The 14,090-nt window shown below is 44.6% G+C and overlaps 1 protein-coding gene across 1 annotated transcript in view; it reads right to left on the reverse strand.

Moving 5' to 3' along the window:
- CLCN1 (chloride voltage-gated channel 1) overlaps nt 1–13,244 on the reverse strand; it is an 81,062-nt gene extending 67,818 nt beyond the window's left edge. Inside the window, exons 1-3 of the mRNA XM_084829690.1 lie at nt 13,217–13,244; nt 11,596–11,648; nt 5,077–5,304 (exon numbers count right to left, since the gene is read on the reverse strand). Coding sequence (XP_084685816.1) covers nt 5,077–5,304; nt 11,596–11,648; nt 13,217–13,244 — 309 coding nt within the window. The remainder of the gene's footprint in view (nt 1–5,076; nt 5,305–11,595; nt 11,649–13,216) is intronic.
- Between the last annotated feature and the right edge of the window lie 846 nt (nt 13,245–14,090).

Raw genomic sequence — 14,090 nt, forward strand, 5'->3', positions numbered from 1 at the left:
GCAATTTGGTCTCTAGTTCCTCTGCCTTTTCTAAACGCAGCTTCTACATCTGGCAATTCTCGTTCCATGAATTGCTGGAGTCTACCTTGCAAGATCTTGAGCATTACCTTACTGGCATGTGAACTAAGTGCCACTGTTCGATAGTTTGAACATTCTTTAGTGTTTCCCTTTTTTGGTATGGGGGTATAAGTTGATTTTTTCCAATCTGGTGGCCATTCTTGTGTTTTCCAAATTTGCTGGCATATGGCATGCATCACCTTGACAACATCATCTTGCAAGATTTTAAACAGTTCAGCTGGGATACTGTCGTCTCCTGCTGCCTTGTTATTAGCAATGCTTCTTAAGGCCCATTCAACCACACTCTTCAGGATGTCTGGCTCTAACTCACTGACCACACCGTCAAATCTATCCCCGATATTATTATCCTTCCTATACAGATCTTCTGTATATTCTTGCCACATTTTCTTGATCTCTTCTGCTTCTGTTAGGTCCTTGCCATCTTTGTTTTTGATCATACCCATTTTTGCCTGGAATTTACCTCCGATGTTTCTAATTTTCTGGAAGAGGTCTCTTGTCCTTCCTATTCTATTATCCTCTTCCACTTCCGCGCATTGCTTGTTTAAAAATAATTCCTTATCTCTTCTGGCTAACCTCTGGAATTTTGCATTTAATTGGGCATATCTCCCCGTATCACTGTTGCCTTTTGCTTTCCTTCTTTCGTGGGCTACTTCCAATGTCTCAGCAGACAGCCATCTTGCCTTCTTGGTTTTCTTTTTCTTTGGGACGTTTTTTGTCTCCGCCTCCTGAACAATGTTGCAAACTTCTGTCCATAGTTCTTCCGGGACACTATCTACTAAATCTAGTCCCTTAAATCTATTCTTCACCTCCACTGCATATTCATTAGGAATATTAGTGAGCTCATATCGAACTGTGGGTCTTCCCTATTCTCTTCAGTCTGATTCTAAATTGTGCAATAAGAAGTTGGTGATCTGAACTACAGTCAGCTCCAGGTCTTGTTTTTACCGACTGTATAGATGTCTGCCACCTTTGGCTACAAAGGATGTAGTCAATCTGATTTTGGTGTCGACCGTCTGGTGAAGTCCATGTACATATAAAGTCATCTTTTAGGTTGTTGAAAGAGAGTGTTTGCTATGCACAGTGAGTTGTCTTGGCAAAATTCTATCAGCCTATGTCCCACTTCATTTTGTTCTCCCAGACCATGCTTGCCTGTAATTCCAGGTGTCGTTTGACTACCCACCTTAGCATTCCAGTCTCTTGTAATGAAAATAACATCTCTTTTTGGCGTACTATCCAGTAGGTGCTGCAGATCCTCATAGAACTGATCTACTTCTGCTTCTTCAGCATCTGTGGTTGGGGCGTATATTTGGATCACTGTGACGTTAAATGGCTTACCCTGAATTCGAATTGAGATCATTCTGTCATTTTTTGGATTGTATCCAAGCACTGCTTTAGCCACTTTATTATTAATTGTGAAGGCTACTCCATTTTTCTGTGGTCCTCTTGTCCACAGTAGTAGATCTGCTGGTCATTTGATGTGAAGTGGCCCATTCCAGTCCATTTCAGTTCACTGACACCCAAAATGTCTATATTTAATCTTGACATCTCCCCAATAACCACATCCAATTTGCCCTGGCTCATAGATCTTACATTCCAGATTCCTATGGTGTGTTGATCTTTAGAACATTGGATTTGTCGTTCACCACCAGCACCGTCGACCGCTAGCCGTCCCATTGCCTTTGAGCTAGCTGCGTCATCACATCTGGGGCTAGTTGAACTTATCCTCTGTTCCCCAGTAGCATTTTGACCATCTTCCGACCTGGGAGTCCCATCTTCCGATGGTATACCGACGTATCACTGGTTGTACTGATCCATTTAGTTTTCATGGCAAGAATACTGGGGTGGGTTGTCGTTACCTTCCCCAGGGATCATATTTAGTCTGACCTCTCTGCCACGACCTTCCCATCTTGGGTGTCCCTTCACGGGTTAGCTCATGGCGTCATTGAGGTGCTCAAGCTCCAGCACCATGACAAGGAAATGATCTCCTTTGCTCAAGCTTCCAATACTTACCTTGCAGAAAATAATTACCCACTCAGCCAATGCTCAAAAATGGCAGCCTCCCAAATCTGTTTTTCATTTTAAAAAAGTCAAGACTTTATGTGCATGTAATTTGTGGTTGGCTCCACAGGACTGTTGTTCAAATGTAATAGGTGTTGTAATTAATGGTCCTATTATGCTATGTTTTTCACATAACTTGTGCAGGAGATATTTGGGGGAGTGAGCAAGAAATGAAGATGGAACTGGAGAAAGTTAACAGGCAGTGCACTCAAAAATAATTCAGATTTGGGGCACTCAGAAATAGATTCAAAGGCATGGGCCCTGAGTTTATACCCCGTAGCACTGTCCATCTCCTCATCCTCATCTGTAAACTCCTTTTCTATCCTAATCCAGAACTCCTCACATGTTGCAATAGCTCTACCAGAACTCATCAGTCCTGAGCTGCACTAAACACAACCTTCCTATTCCTGGGCTTCTCTACATATATCTGCCAAAGCTCTTAGCCTGTACTGGTTAATCCTATGTTATCAATGCATAGTGAACATACTTCTTTTTGGACTTTGATTTGAGAGTTATAATAGGCAAGTTTCTTATATCTTTAAATCCTAAATCAAATCTGCAAGCAGCATAGCTGAAGAATGTTGTTGTTGTTTTCTCTATGTTCTTAATGCACTTTCCTGACAATTACACCTCCCTTCAGCTCCCTTCCTCACACTTCTCTCCCTACTTGCCTTAAATACCCATTTTCCACCTTTATTATTAGAGCTGCACTAAATATGATCAAGTTTAGATTTTCAAGGAGAAACCAGCAATTTTAGTGGATTTTTTTCCTGACAAAATCTAACTAAATTGTGTGAATATTCACCTTTAAAAGAAAACACCTGTTCAGAAAATTCTTGTTTCCCTTGGCTGCTGATGTTCCATGCTAGCCAACCCACAACCGCAGTTGCTGCTGCTTCCACTTCCTTGGATTAGTCACATGGTTCATCAGGGAACACACAGTGAATGGGATGATGTCATAACACTACATAGCAAATCAGATGTAAAATCAGATCAGATAAGACATCACTGTGGGCAAGTGGGGCATGGCTAATGAATAAGTGAATATTTTCACAAGAAACGCTGGAAAATCACTCAAAAGAGGAAAGTATTTTTGGTACTGCTGATTCCACCCCCACCCCCACCCCCCCAAAACAAGAAGTGTCACATCTGCCTGTATTGTGATTCTGAGGAATATACAACAGGCTTCGAGTATCAAAATGATGTTTCTGCAAAGCATATGGAATTCTTTGATATGTGCACACACTTGCTTAATTGAGAAAATGCAAAGTGTGTGCATGTTTAGAGTACATTTGGTATTTACTACAATGGCAACCAAGTGTATAGCCAGACCTGTTTCTGTACATTAGACTCATGGTGGATGCTATTTCTTTAGATTCTGCTGGATTTCATTTGCACTGTTCTGATGCATTACTGGCCTCCTTAGTCACATGATGCCACTGGTTTCCAATAAGATGGCTGATCAGTTTATGTCAGTGAGGGAAGGAGACCTTTGGCCATCAAAAGACTCTTTTCAACAGCACTCATATCCCAATGCTTGCAAGGACTGCCGCATTCTGATACCAAAGATTAATGAACAAAGACATGAATTACCAGCTCACCAGTTCATATCAAATACTCCCTGAAAACCTGCCCAAGTAATTTACAAGAGCTCCCTCACATTAATGGTCATACACGCCAGTTATACACTCTGCACTCCTTTCAAAGCCACACAATATGTAAATCCTAACTATAAATGTACACCTTGTTGGCAATGCACCCAAGGCCAGAAGTGTAAAACAGGCACCATATTCCTGATCAAACCTTTCCTCCCTGGCTTTCCATCCCCTTAGAGCAGCTTCCCTCTTTGCCATCTGAACCTCATCAAAGCGATTACAAAAACTACAACAGCCTCATGGAACAGTGTGTTTCAGGGGCTAGAGTGGTGGGCTTGATTGTGGGAAACAAGGTCCAAATCTGTCGTGCTTGTGGGGTGGCTCTGGCAAAGGCTCTGTTTCTCAGCCAGCCTCTCTCACAGGATTGCTGTAAGGCTAAAACATCACTTGGAGCTTGCGGAAGGAAGGAAGCAGGGAAGGAAGGAATACATAACAAACAATCTGCTTACAAGAACATCGGAAGGAAAATATATTCATATACAGGTTGTAGAAAATAGATAAAATAAGATAAATCCACGTAATACCGATACATCGGTGGAGGCTGGTGGCTCCAGTGTCAGTGCTCAAAGCACCTTAGATGGCTCCTTTAGAGTTCTGACTGGTTCTGACTGAAACCCAGAGCGGATTCACCACCCCACTGACATCGGAGCCACCAGCTTCCACTGTTATACATCCTTCCGAGAGCTATCCCAGCACAGAACACCCTCCTACTACATTTTTTTATAGCATCAACAGCTTCTTACCTTCTACACAGAGGAGACCCCTGACAGGGGCGGGGGGGGGGAAATAAGCATAATTTGTGACCATGATTTTGCTGTCTAGCTCCCAAAACCACTATGGTTGTCATTTCAACCACATTGCATGTTAAAGCAGTCTCCCAAAGTATCACATATTGGAACCCTCAAGGTCGTAACCAGTCTTTCCAGAGTTCTAGTACTGGATATGTGTAGAGCGGAAGAACTTTCTTATGCACCCCATGTCAGATAGGGTTTTATCGAAGCCTAGATGTACAGGTCTGGGTCTTTCCTTCTATATCATCTTCATGGCACCAGTTTGATTGCTGTGGGCATCGTGTGAGGAAGGATTAAAACTTTAATTCAATATATTACAACGAGAGGCAGCTACCTTTCTCACATCACACTTTTGCCTCCTGGTTGACTTGGTGTTATGCATATTTTAGTCAACTGAGCCCTCCACCAGGGACCAGCACATATGTGGTGTGAAGGCCCCAGGACTCCATTCTGACACACTAACATATTCCACACCCCCATATTGCCCACCCTACCTGCATGTGGTTGATGGCCTTCTCCTGGTAATGCCCGTCGTCCCCAGTCCCCCCGGTCTCGTGCCCTGCCTCAGATGGGATCCCATAACTGGTGCAATTTTCATAGCGGACATAGTCATACTGGGGGGCACCGCCCCACAATGATGTGTTCTTCTTGGTGTCATCTGTCTTGCACTCTGAAAGCTCCATGGCACGATACTCAACTTTTGCTGAGCTGGGGCAAGGCTGCTGCAGGATAAACACCAAGGCCCCCTAGCTGATCAGCCCAAGGCATGGCCTCTGTCTACCCTCCTCTCCTTCCCTATTCCTTATGACTTTCTCACTTTCTTTTCTTCCTGCCCCCAAAGGTGTCTGGAGCAGTGATTGCAGGGTTTAACTATATTTATAGCAACCTTCTTCTGTCACATGACTCCCCCAAAGCCACATCTGATCTGAGCAAGAGGCTTTAACTCAGCCAGGATTGAATATCAGGTGTGACAGGAGGGAACCCTGAAGGAGAGGGGGTGGGGAGGAGAAGGCAGCAGCGAGGGAGATTGAAATCAGGCACTTGGAAGCATGTAGGATGGACCTCAAATGCGCAGTGTTCTCTGTTCTTATTAGTGGGCTTTCCTCTCCCCATTATTCATACTATATGATATGAATTTTTTAAACAAATGTATCAGCGGTTCTTTAGATCCACACTATCTGAAAGGACTGACTACCGAAGTCCAAGTAACAGCACAAGAACACAATAACCTTAGCGCCTCCCCCCATCCAGAACTTTGCTGCCAAAATCATTTACCTCTGAGCAATACACCCTCCTTAAACCCCTACATGGGTTTCCTGTCGACTTCCAAAATCAGTAGAAACTCCTTCCATTCTTTTCAAAGCCCTCCATAGCCTTTTCTCACCTTATCCTTTTGCTCTTATAGCCTGGATACCAGTGGTCTTTGCTTTTTCCAGCTCTACCACCCTTGGCTGTCCAAAGATTTCCTGTTCCCTAAAACAACTCCACCCTTCCTCATTTGCTGCTGCCCCTTATGCCTGGAACCACCTCTAGAATACCTGCATGGTGTCACCTCAGGCTCGCACTCCCTCTGAATCTTTTGACTGAACCACCTTTCCTTTTCTGTGAAGCTTTTGGCACAACTCTATAGACCCCCGACCCTTCACTGTAACTACGCCAAAATACGTGTAACCGAAAAAAATGCATATTCTTCCCCTGTGTATTTATTTATGCCTTTATTTCTCCTTCCTCAGTTGTCTCCCTTGTATCAAATGTTAGACTGTAGGCTTCATGAGGCAGAGACATCTCCATTTGTACTTTGCAAGCACCATCTAGTCCAACATACCTGTAGTTTCCTACAGTAGTCAGTGAGATGCCTCTAGGAAGCTTACAAGCAGGGCATGAACGCAACAGTCCTCTTCTGCAGTTTGCCTCTGGTATTCAGAGGTACTTCTGCTCACACAGGCTCCACTTGATTGTAGCCATTGATCAGCCTATTGTCCATTAATTTGTCTAAATCATTTTTAAACACCTGCCTGAGCTAGTGGCCATCATCTCATCTTGTGGCCGTGAATTCCATAAGTTAATTGTGCATTTTATACATAGTAGTTTCTTTTGCCTGTCTTGAATCTACTGCCATTCAGCTTCACTGGGTGACTCTGGGTTTTAATGGTAAAAGTGAGAAAAATGTCTTCCCCTCCACATGCCTTGTGAGATGTGTGATGTGACCATTGTTTAGATCGCTTTAGAGAAGAACAGACAAATTCATGGAGGAGAGGTCTGTGATCAGGGCCAGTATGCCTCTGAGGGCTTTTCTACACAAGGCTGTTAATCTGCTGCATCGTCACAGAATTAAAATCTGAGCTCTACACAGTGTTTCCCTTCCTGCTTTTCTGCTATATAACCTCTAGGTGGCACTGTGGTATAGGGCAAAAACACAGGTAACAGCATTTTCTCTTTGCCATCAGAAATAATACGCCATTTTCCTGTGACCAGAGAAAGATGAGCACACAATAACTGCTAACCTGGGACTAGCAGCAAGGAATGACCATCACTTTCACTCCCTGCTTGTGAACTTCCCAGAGGTAGCTGGTTGGCCATTGTGGGAAACAGAATGCTGGACTAGAGGGATCTTTGGCCTGATCCAATGAGACAATTCTTATATTCTTATGCTCTGCCCATAAGGTGTATTTGAAATTATTTAGGCCTCTTCCCCCCAGCACATGTATAAAAATCTGCCAATTTGAGGTTAACACTGCCTGCATCTGATGAAATGGGAAGTGCCCATGAAGGCTTATGCCAGAATACATTTTGTCATATTTAAGGTGCCACAAGGCCCTGTGTTGTTATTGAAATTATTTAAGTGTGTACTGGCAGTCAGGGTAGCGCTGCCTCAAAGCACCAGACCCTGCTTCTCCGCTTAAAGCAGCAGCAGTGCCTGTTTAACTTGTTCCTTGCTGCCTGCCTTTAGTTTTAACACTGTGGGTGCAACTGGACCCTTTGTTGCCTGGATTTTCCCCCATCTCACTCCGTCTTCTGCTGTACACAGTTCTATCTGCAGCAGCCAGGCAGAGACTGACACACTGATCTGCCTAGTTGTAAGAAGAATGAGGGGCACGTTTTTTCCACACGATGGCCCACTGACAGCTCTTAAACCTGCTCATGACTTGGCCTGTCTGTAACCACAGCTCTTAGAATAGCAATTAATAGGAAGAAAAGAGGAAGTGTGTGCGAGACCCCAGATCATCTTGCATGCAGGAATTGTGTGCAGGGAACGAAGACGCATCTGCCAACGAACTATTGTCAACGCCTCTTTTTTTTCTCTCCGGGTACCAAAGGGGGTATAACACAGTGGTAGCAACAGAAAAAAGGCCTGGGGAGGGGCACAGAATGGGCAAAGTGCATTCCTGAGTGGATGAGCATTGTTCCCACATGTTAGATTTCTCAAAGAGAGAGACAGACAGACAGACAGACAGACAGACAGACAGACAGAAAGAAAATATATTGGCAGATGGGGGTGAGCTAGTTGTCTGCAGAGGTACTTACCACCACTTACCACATGTACATAAAGAGCAAGGGAAAAAAGCCTCTGGCTTCACCAATTGGTCTTTAATAATACGATCAGCAAGCTTTTCAGATAGAAAGGAAAGGAAAGGTTCCTCCTGTGCATGCACCGGGTCGTTGCTGACAGCTGACCCCTAGATAGACACACTAATTATTCATAGGACTAATGAGGCTGAAGTATTCAGAACTACCTAAATAAAAGATGTTAAACAGTCTGGCTAAGCACTGCATATACTAAATCTGCTTCATACACAACCCAATCCATGTACTCTCAGCGAACAAAAAAACTTTTGCAACACAGTTCATACATTAATACACATGGCATCAAAAGTTCATGAAAGTCAGTTTTTGATGTGAAAGTTGCAATTTCTGTGATTTATGCAAAGAAAACTACCTTCCGCTCTTTCACATATTTTACACCTGTTTGCAGCCAGTGTTTCCTGATCTACTGTGCACTATTCTCTAAAACAACCTGAAAGGGCTTCTTCACTTCATGATCCCAGTCAATCAGAGATCACAAAGGGAATATGATACCAAGTCATCCTATAGATAGTGGATATGTCTATGTGACGACATCACTGATGACAAACTAGTGCTTTCATTCCCTTGACTTTTCAGTGTGTGTGTGTGTGTAGGGGGGGGATACCTATTGCCCAAGAAACAGGACTTGATGCTCCCAGTCTTTACTCAGTGTGCTGGCAGTTTCATTGCCAGCTTTGCACTCCTGCTGTGTGGCAGCACCCTCACCCTAATCCAGCTCTAGTTGCACACAGTTATGCATGAATAGTTGGGGCAAAGTGTGGCTCAGAATGTGCATTTGAATAGGTATCCAACCACACATCCCACTGACGGATGACATCCACTTTTGTATGTGCATCTGGATATACAGGTCCAGATATACAGATCTGGCCCCTCTCCATCATATTACTTTTAATCGTGAGTGCATTTGGATATGCACCAGAATATGCATTCCCATTCCCACTCGCCTCCAACTAGTAAACTGCATATGACTGGATAGGGGTGAAAGAGTGCCTTGACAGACTTTCTTCTTCCTCCCAGTTGTCCCCTTGTAAACAGTTTTGCATCCTTTCACAAGGGGCAGCAAAAAAAAAAAAAAAAATCACCAGAACAGGAGAGCACATTTCACAGATGGGGATGGGGGACACAGCGGTGCAAAAATGTTTACTGAACATCCTCCCCGATTTTGACCCAATACTAAAATACACAAATTTTCTTACACAGAGAACCTGTGTGTGAGCGAGTAAATTCAGCTTACATTTGGAGCATAGAAACATGTTCCCAGCTGATACTGGAAATTGTCCTTTCCTCAGGCTCATTCATGTGTGCGAAAGATGAACAGCCAAACATGACATTCCATGTGTGGTTTGTTCTGTGCTGGAGTGCTGGGCCTCCATGCTCTTGGATTTGATGTAAATATGTCCCATTTTCAGACTTTATTAGCAATCAAGGTATACTACATTTTGGCTGTGTGTGTACCACATTTGTTTCTCGGACAGCCTGGAAACACTTCAGCTATATACAGGCACACTTCATGTTCCCCATTTCAAGGGGGAAATACACAAACGTTCAATATTCGGCCTTTTCTAAAAATCAGAAATCAGGGCTATGTCATACCGAGCATCCATTTCCTGCATTATACGAAGTATCATAACCATTTTGGTATATTAAAATGGCTAAGGTACTTCCACATAACCTAGAATGCTCAGGTTTTTGTACACATATAACCCAAGATGCTTTAACTATTCGAAAAATCTGTAAATTGGATATTTGTGCATTTCTCCCTCAAAATGAGGGCATGAAGTATATCCCAACATAGTTAAAGTACTTCTATACCATCCAGAAAGGTAAAATTGGTTCACAACTAGCTCACGTATGCACGTTTCAAAGAAGGGGGGAGCCTTGAAGGGAAAGAAAAGGGTGGAAGAGGTGGGGAGCTCACCTGGGAAGGACGTTTCCTCTGGTCAGCCATATCTTGTCTGATTTCTCTCTGTATCTACCACTCCAGGCCAATTCTCCCTTCTTCTGCTTGGTTCACAGGATGACAAAGCCACCCATTCAGGCCTGCTGCTCTAATATAGTTCTCACTCTCTTACTCCACCTCCCCTCCTCACCTGCTTCAACATTATGGTGAAAACCCTGAGACTTCCCTTCACAATCCCTGGCTCAGTGAGGAAGAGGAAAATGCACACGTTGACCTTGGGTGCCAGTGCCTCGCTCATAGTTCTGTCAGACTGGAGATTTATCACCTCATATCCTACAACTATCTATCACTGAGGGTAGGATTAATTCTATGTCGTTGTCCCCACCGACCCACCCTGCCCTACTGCATCTCTTTGTTTTCCTCCACATTCAGTTAGTAAATGTCTGCTGTTCTCATCTAGTAGCTGGGACAATAAAAGGTCTGTGATTTCCCTAGTGTTCCTCTCCCTGAAGGATGCAAAAGCACGACACCTTTGCTTTATTGAAATGCCACACCCACCCATAAGAAAATAGCTTCCAACTGATTGGAGTTATGGATGTTTCACAGCAATTTAGGAACAGTTTAACATGGCAAGGATGTCAGTGAAATCTGGCTGAGGCCCAGGAAATCAGACTTGTTGTTGTTGTTGTTGTTGTAATGAAATCAAGTAGGGCACAGGGTAGGGCCTTCTCCATGGAGGCCCCACTTGCTGAACCACCCTGCCCAGGGAGATCCACTTGACAACCTCTCTGCAAACCATCATTTTTGTATTAAACCAGCCTTCCCTTGATACTGCCTGAAGCTCTTTGGGCAGTATGCAATACATTAAAAATATAAAATAGAAACATTAAGACAAAGAATAAAAGCAGGGCAGAATAAAACCAAGATAAAACCAGCAGCAAAGAATAAAACCATTCCAGCACACAAAATGAAATTAAAACCAGCAGCAGAATAAAGCTGGGCATAGGACAGAGTCAGAGGTGGCTCCAGATTCTGCTGTCCCCTGGCAGGACACCAGCAATGAGGCCTACACCCCACCTCTTTGTCCTAGTCAGCCTTTTGTGATTGGCCTGGCTCCACAGTTGCCCCAATGGCTCAGTGGTATGGCCGCTGACCAGATTTTCTGGTCCCAGTAGTGGGCTCAGCCTCTGGTTGGGGATGGTGAGGTTGGAGGTGGAATTGGGGGGTGGGTGAGAGGGGCACACTTTCACTACAAGTGCCTCCCGCACCAGAAACAGTAGTGTGTGTTGCCCATAGAACACACTGGGCCCAGAAAGTTCCATTGGCAGCCCTGCCATTTTTGTCGGGAGGTGAGGCAAAGGCAGACTTTAAGGAGGATTCGGATAAATTGGAACGAGTTCAGAGAAAGACAACAAAGTTGATCAGGGGACTAGAAATTAAGTCCTACAAGAAAAGATTGAAGGAACTGGGTATGTTTAGCCTTGAGAAGATAAGACTGAGGAGGGGTATGACAGCACTTTTCAAGTACCTGAAAGGTAATCACAGAGAAGAGGGCCGCAACCTGTTCTCTGTCATCCAAGACTGTAGCACAAGAAATAACATTTAAGTTACAGGAAGGAAATTTCAGCTGAACATCAGGAAAAATGTCCTAACTGTTAGAGCACTCAAACCAACTGCCTAGGGAGATGGTGGGCTCTCTGTCACTGGAGGTATTCAAGCCATCTGTCAGGGAAGCTTTAAACTGGATTCCTGCACTGAGCAGGGGGTTGGCGTTATTATTTATTATTATTTATTACACTGCTATGCCGCCCCATAGCCAAAGCTCTCTAGGTGGTTTACATAAGTTAAAACATTAAAATACAATAAACCAAGTTTAAAAGCTATTTACATAAAAGCACACAGACAATATACACAAACAACATATAACTAAAAACAAACTTTGAACAGTCAGCCATAACTAAAGATACATCCAGGACTGATTAAAACTAATAATGTGCTGCCAAATGCCTGGGAAAAGAGTTAGGGCTTAACCTGGCGCGGAAAAGATAACAATGTTGGTGCCAGGTGATCCTCATCAGGGAGCTCATTCCACAAATGGGGGGCCACCACTGAGAAGGCCCTCTCCCTTGTTGCCACGTTCCGAACTTCCCTCACAGAAGGCACCTGGAGGAGGACCTTAGATGCTGAATGTAGAGTACAGTTAGGTTCATTTTGGGAGAGGCGCTCCATGAAGTATTGTGGTCCTAAGCCATGTAGACCTTTATAGGTTAAAACCAGCACCTTGAAACGAGCTCAGAAGCAAAAAGGCAGCCAGTGCAAGCGGGCCAGGTTCGGTCTTATATGTGTGAACCTTATAGTCCCAGTTATCAATCTGGCTGCTGCACGAGCTGCAGCTTCTGAACCATCTTCAAAGGCAGTCCTATATAGAGCATATTCCAGTAAACTAACTTAGAGGTTATCAGAGCATAGACAACTGAAGCCAGGTTATCCCTGTACGGATAGGGGTATAGCTGGGCCACCAACCAAAGTTGGTAGAAGGCACTCCGTGCCACTGAGGCCACCTGAGCCTCAAGGGACAAAGATGGTTCCAGGAGGACCCCCAAGCTATGGATCTGCTCCTTCAGGGGAGTGCTGCCCCATCCAGAACAGGTTGAACACCTTCCATCTGGTCAGCAGAACCACCCACCAACAGCATCTCAGTCTTGTCTGGATTGCGCTTCAGTTTATTAGCCCTCACCCAGTCCATTGTTGCACCGATGCACTGATTCAGCACATCCACAGCTTCACCTAAAGAAGATGAAAAGGAGAAATAGAGCTGCGTGTCATCAGCATACTGATGACAGCGCACTCCAAAACTCTGGATGCCTGCACTGCAATGCAGATGTTGAACAGCATGGGGGACAAAACTGACCCGTGCAGAACCCCATACTGGAGAATCCACAGGGCTGAGTAATGTTCCCCAAGCACCACTTTCTGGAGCTGACCCCTCCAAGTAAGAGTGAAACCACTGCAATACAATGCCTCCCACTTGATGGTCTAAATGGCCCCTTCCAACTCTATGATTCTATGAAAGGCTGACTCCTTGTCTGCCTCAGACCCTAAGTTCCTCAGGGCCCTTCCTCAGACCCTAAGTTCAGGCCCCACCACACCATTGAGGCCTCCACAGGCCTGGAACATGGGTGATTATGGGTGGTCAAGGGGACCTCCGCAACTGCATCCTCAACTTCTTCCCAGGTTGTCCAGGTGCTAGCTCCTGCCATAAAGACTGGGTGCGAATGACATGATAACCCACAATGGGTTAAATAACCCACGATGGCTTATTCAACCCATCATTGGTTTTTGTGTAATTTGTCTGGAATTGTTAATCCACGATGGCTTATTTGCCCAAAATTTGCCCCAAATAACCCACTCTGATAACCCATGGACTACAGTAGGGGTTATTTAACCCACCATGTGTTATTGTGTTCTCTGGTGAGTACTGTGGGTTATTTTGGTTGCCTATAGCATTGTGGTGCAAGTGTGATTCAGACCGCTGCCATTCTGCTCCTGCAGGTGTTCTTTGTGTTAAGGAAACAGCCCACACAGGCTATTTCAGTAGTATCTATGGAGGGAAATGCCAGTTGGTAACACCTTAACTTCACACACAGCCTCCCCTAGTCAGGAGGCACCCGATGCACCATCAAAACCCTGTGCAATTACTCATAAAGAGCAAAAATCCTGGGTGCACCAAAAAAGGGGGTGGAAACAGTAGGCAAAAGTACACACATGGGGGTAATGAGATGGGGAGGTGTAACTCCACAGCAGGTTGCTGGAATGCAGTGAAACTGGGGTTGGGGAAGCTCTCAGGACCTTCAGATGTTGCACTGGAGGACTGGGGATTTTAGTTTCTTCAGGGAAATCTGAACACCATAATTTTCCTACGGGGAAAATTAGTTGCTCTCCATTCATAATCTGGTAGCAGTGGGGAGCCTGAGAGCAGGGGGAAGGAGAAAGGGACAAAGGGGGGTGGGAGTTGGAAGCATT

This window comes from Heloderma suspectum, chromosome 2 (genome assembly GCF_057233095.1).
Source record: "Heloderma suspectum isolate Gila_16-S chromosome 2, 16-S_ref, whole genome shotgun sequence".
Classification (NCBI taxonomy): Eukaryota; Metazoa; Chordata; class Lepidosauria; order Squamata; family Helodermatidae; genus Heloderma; species Heloderma suspectum.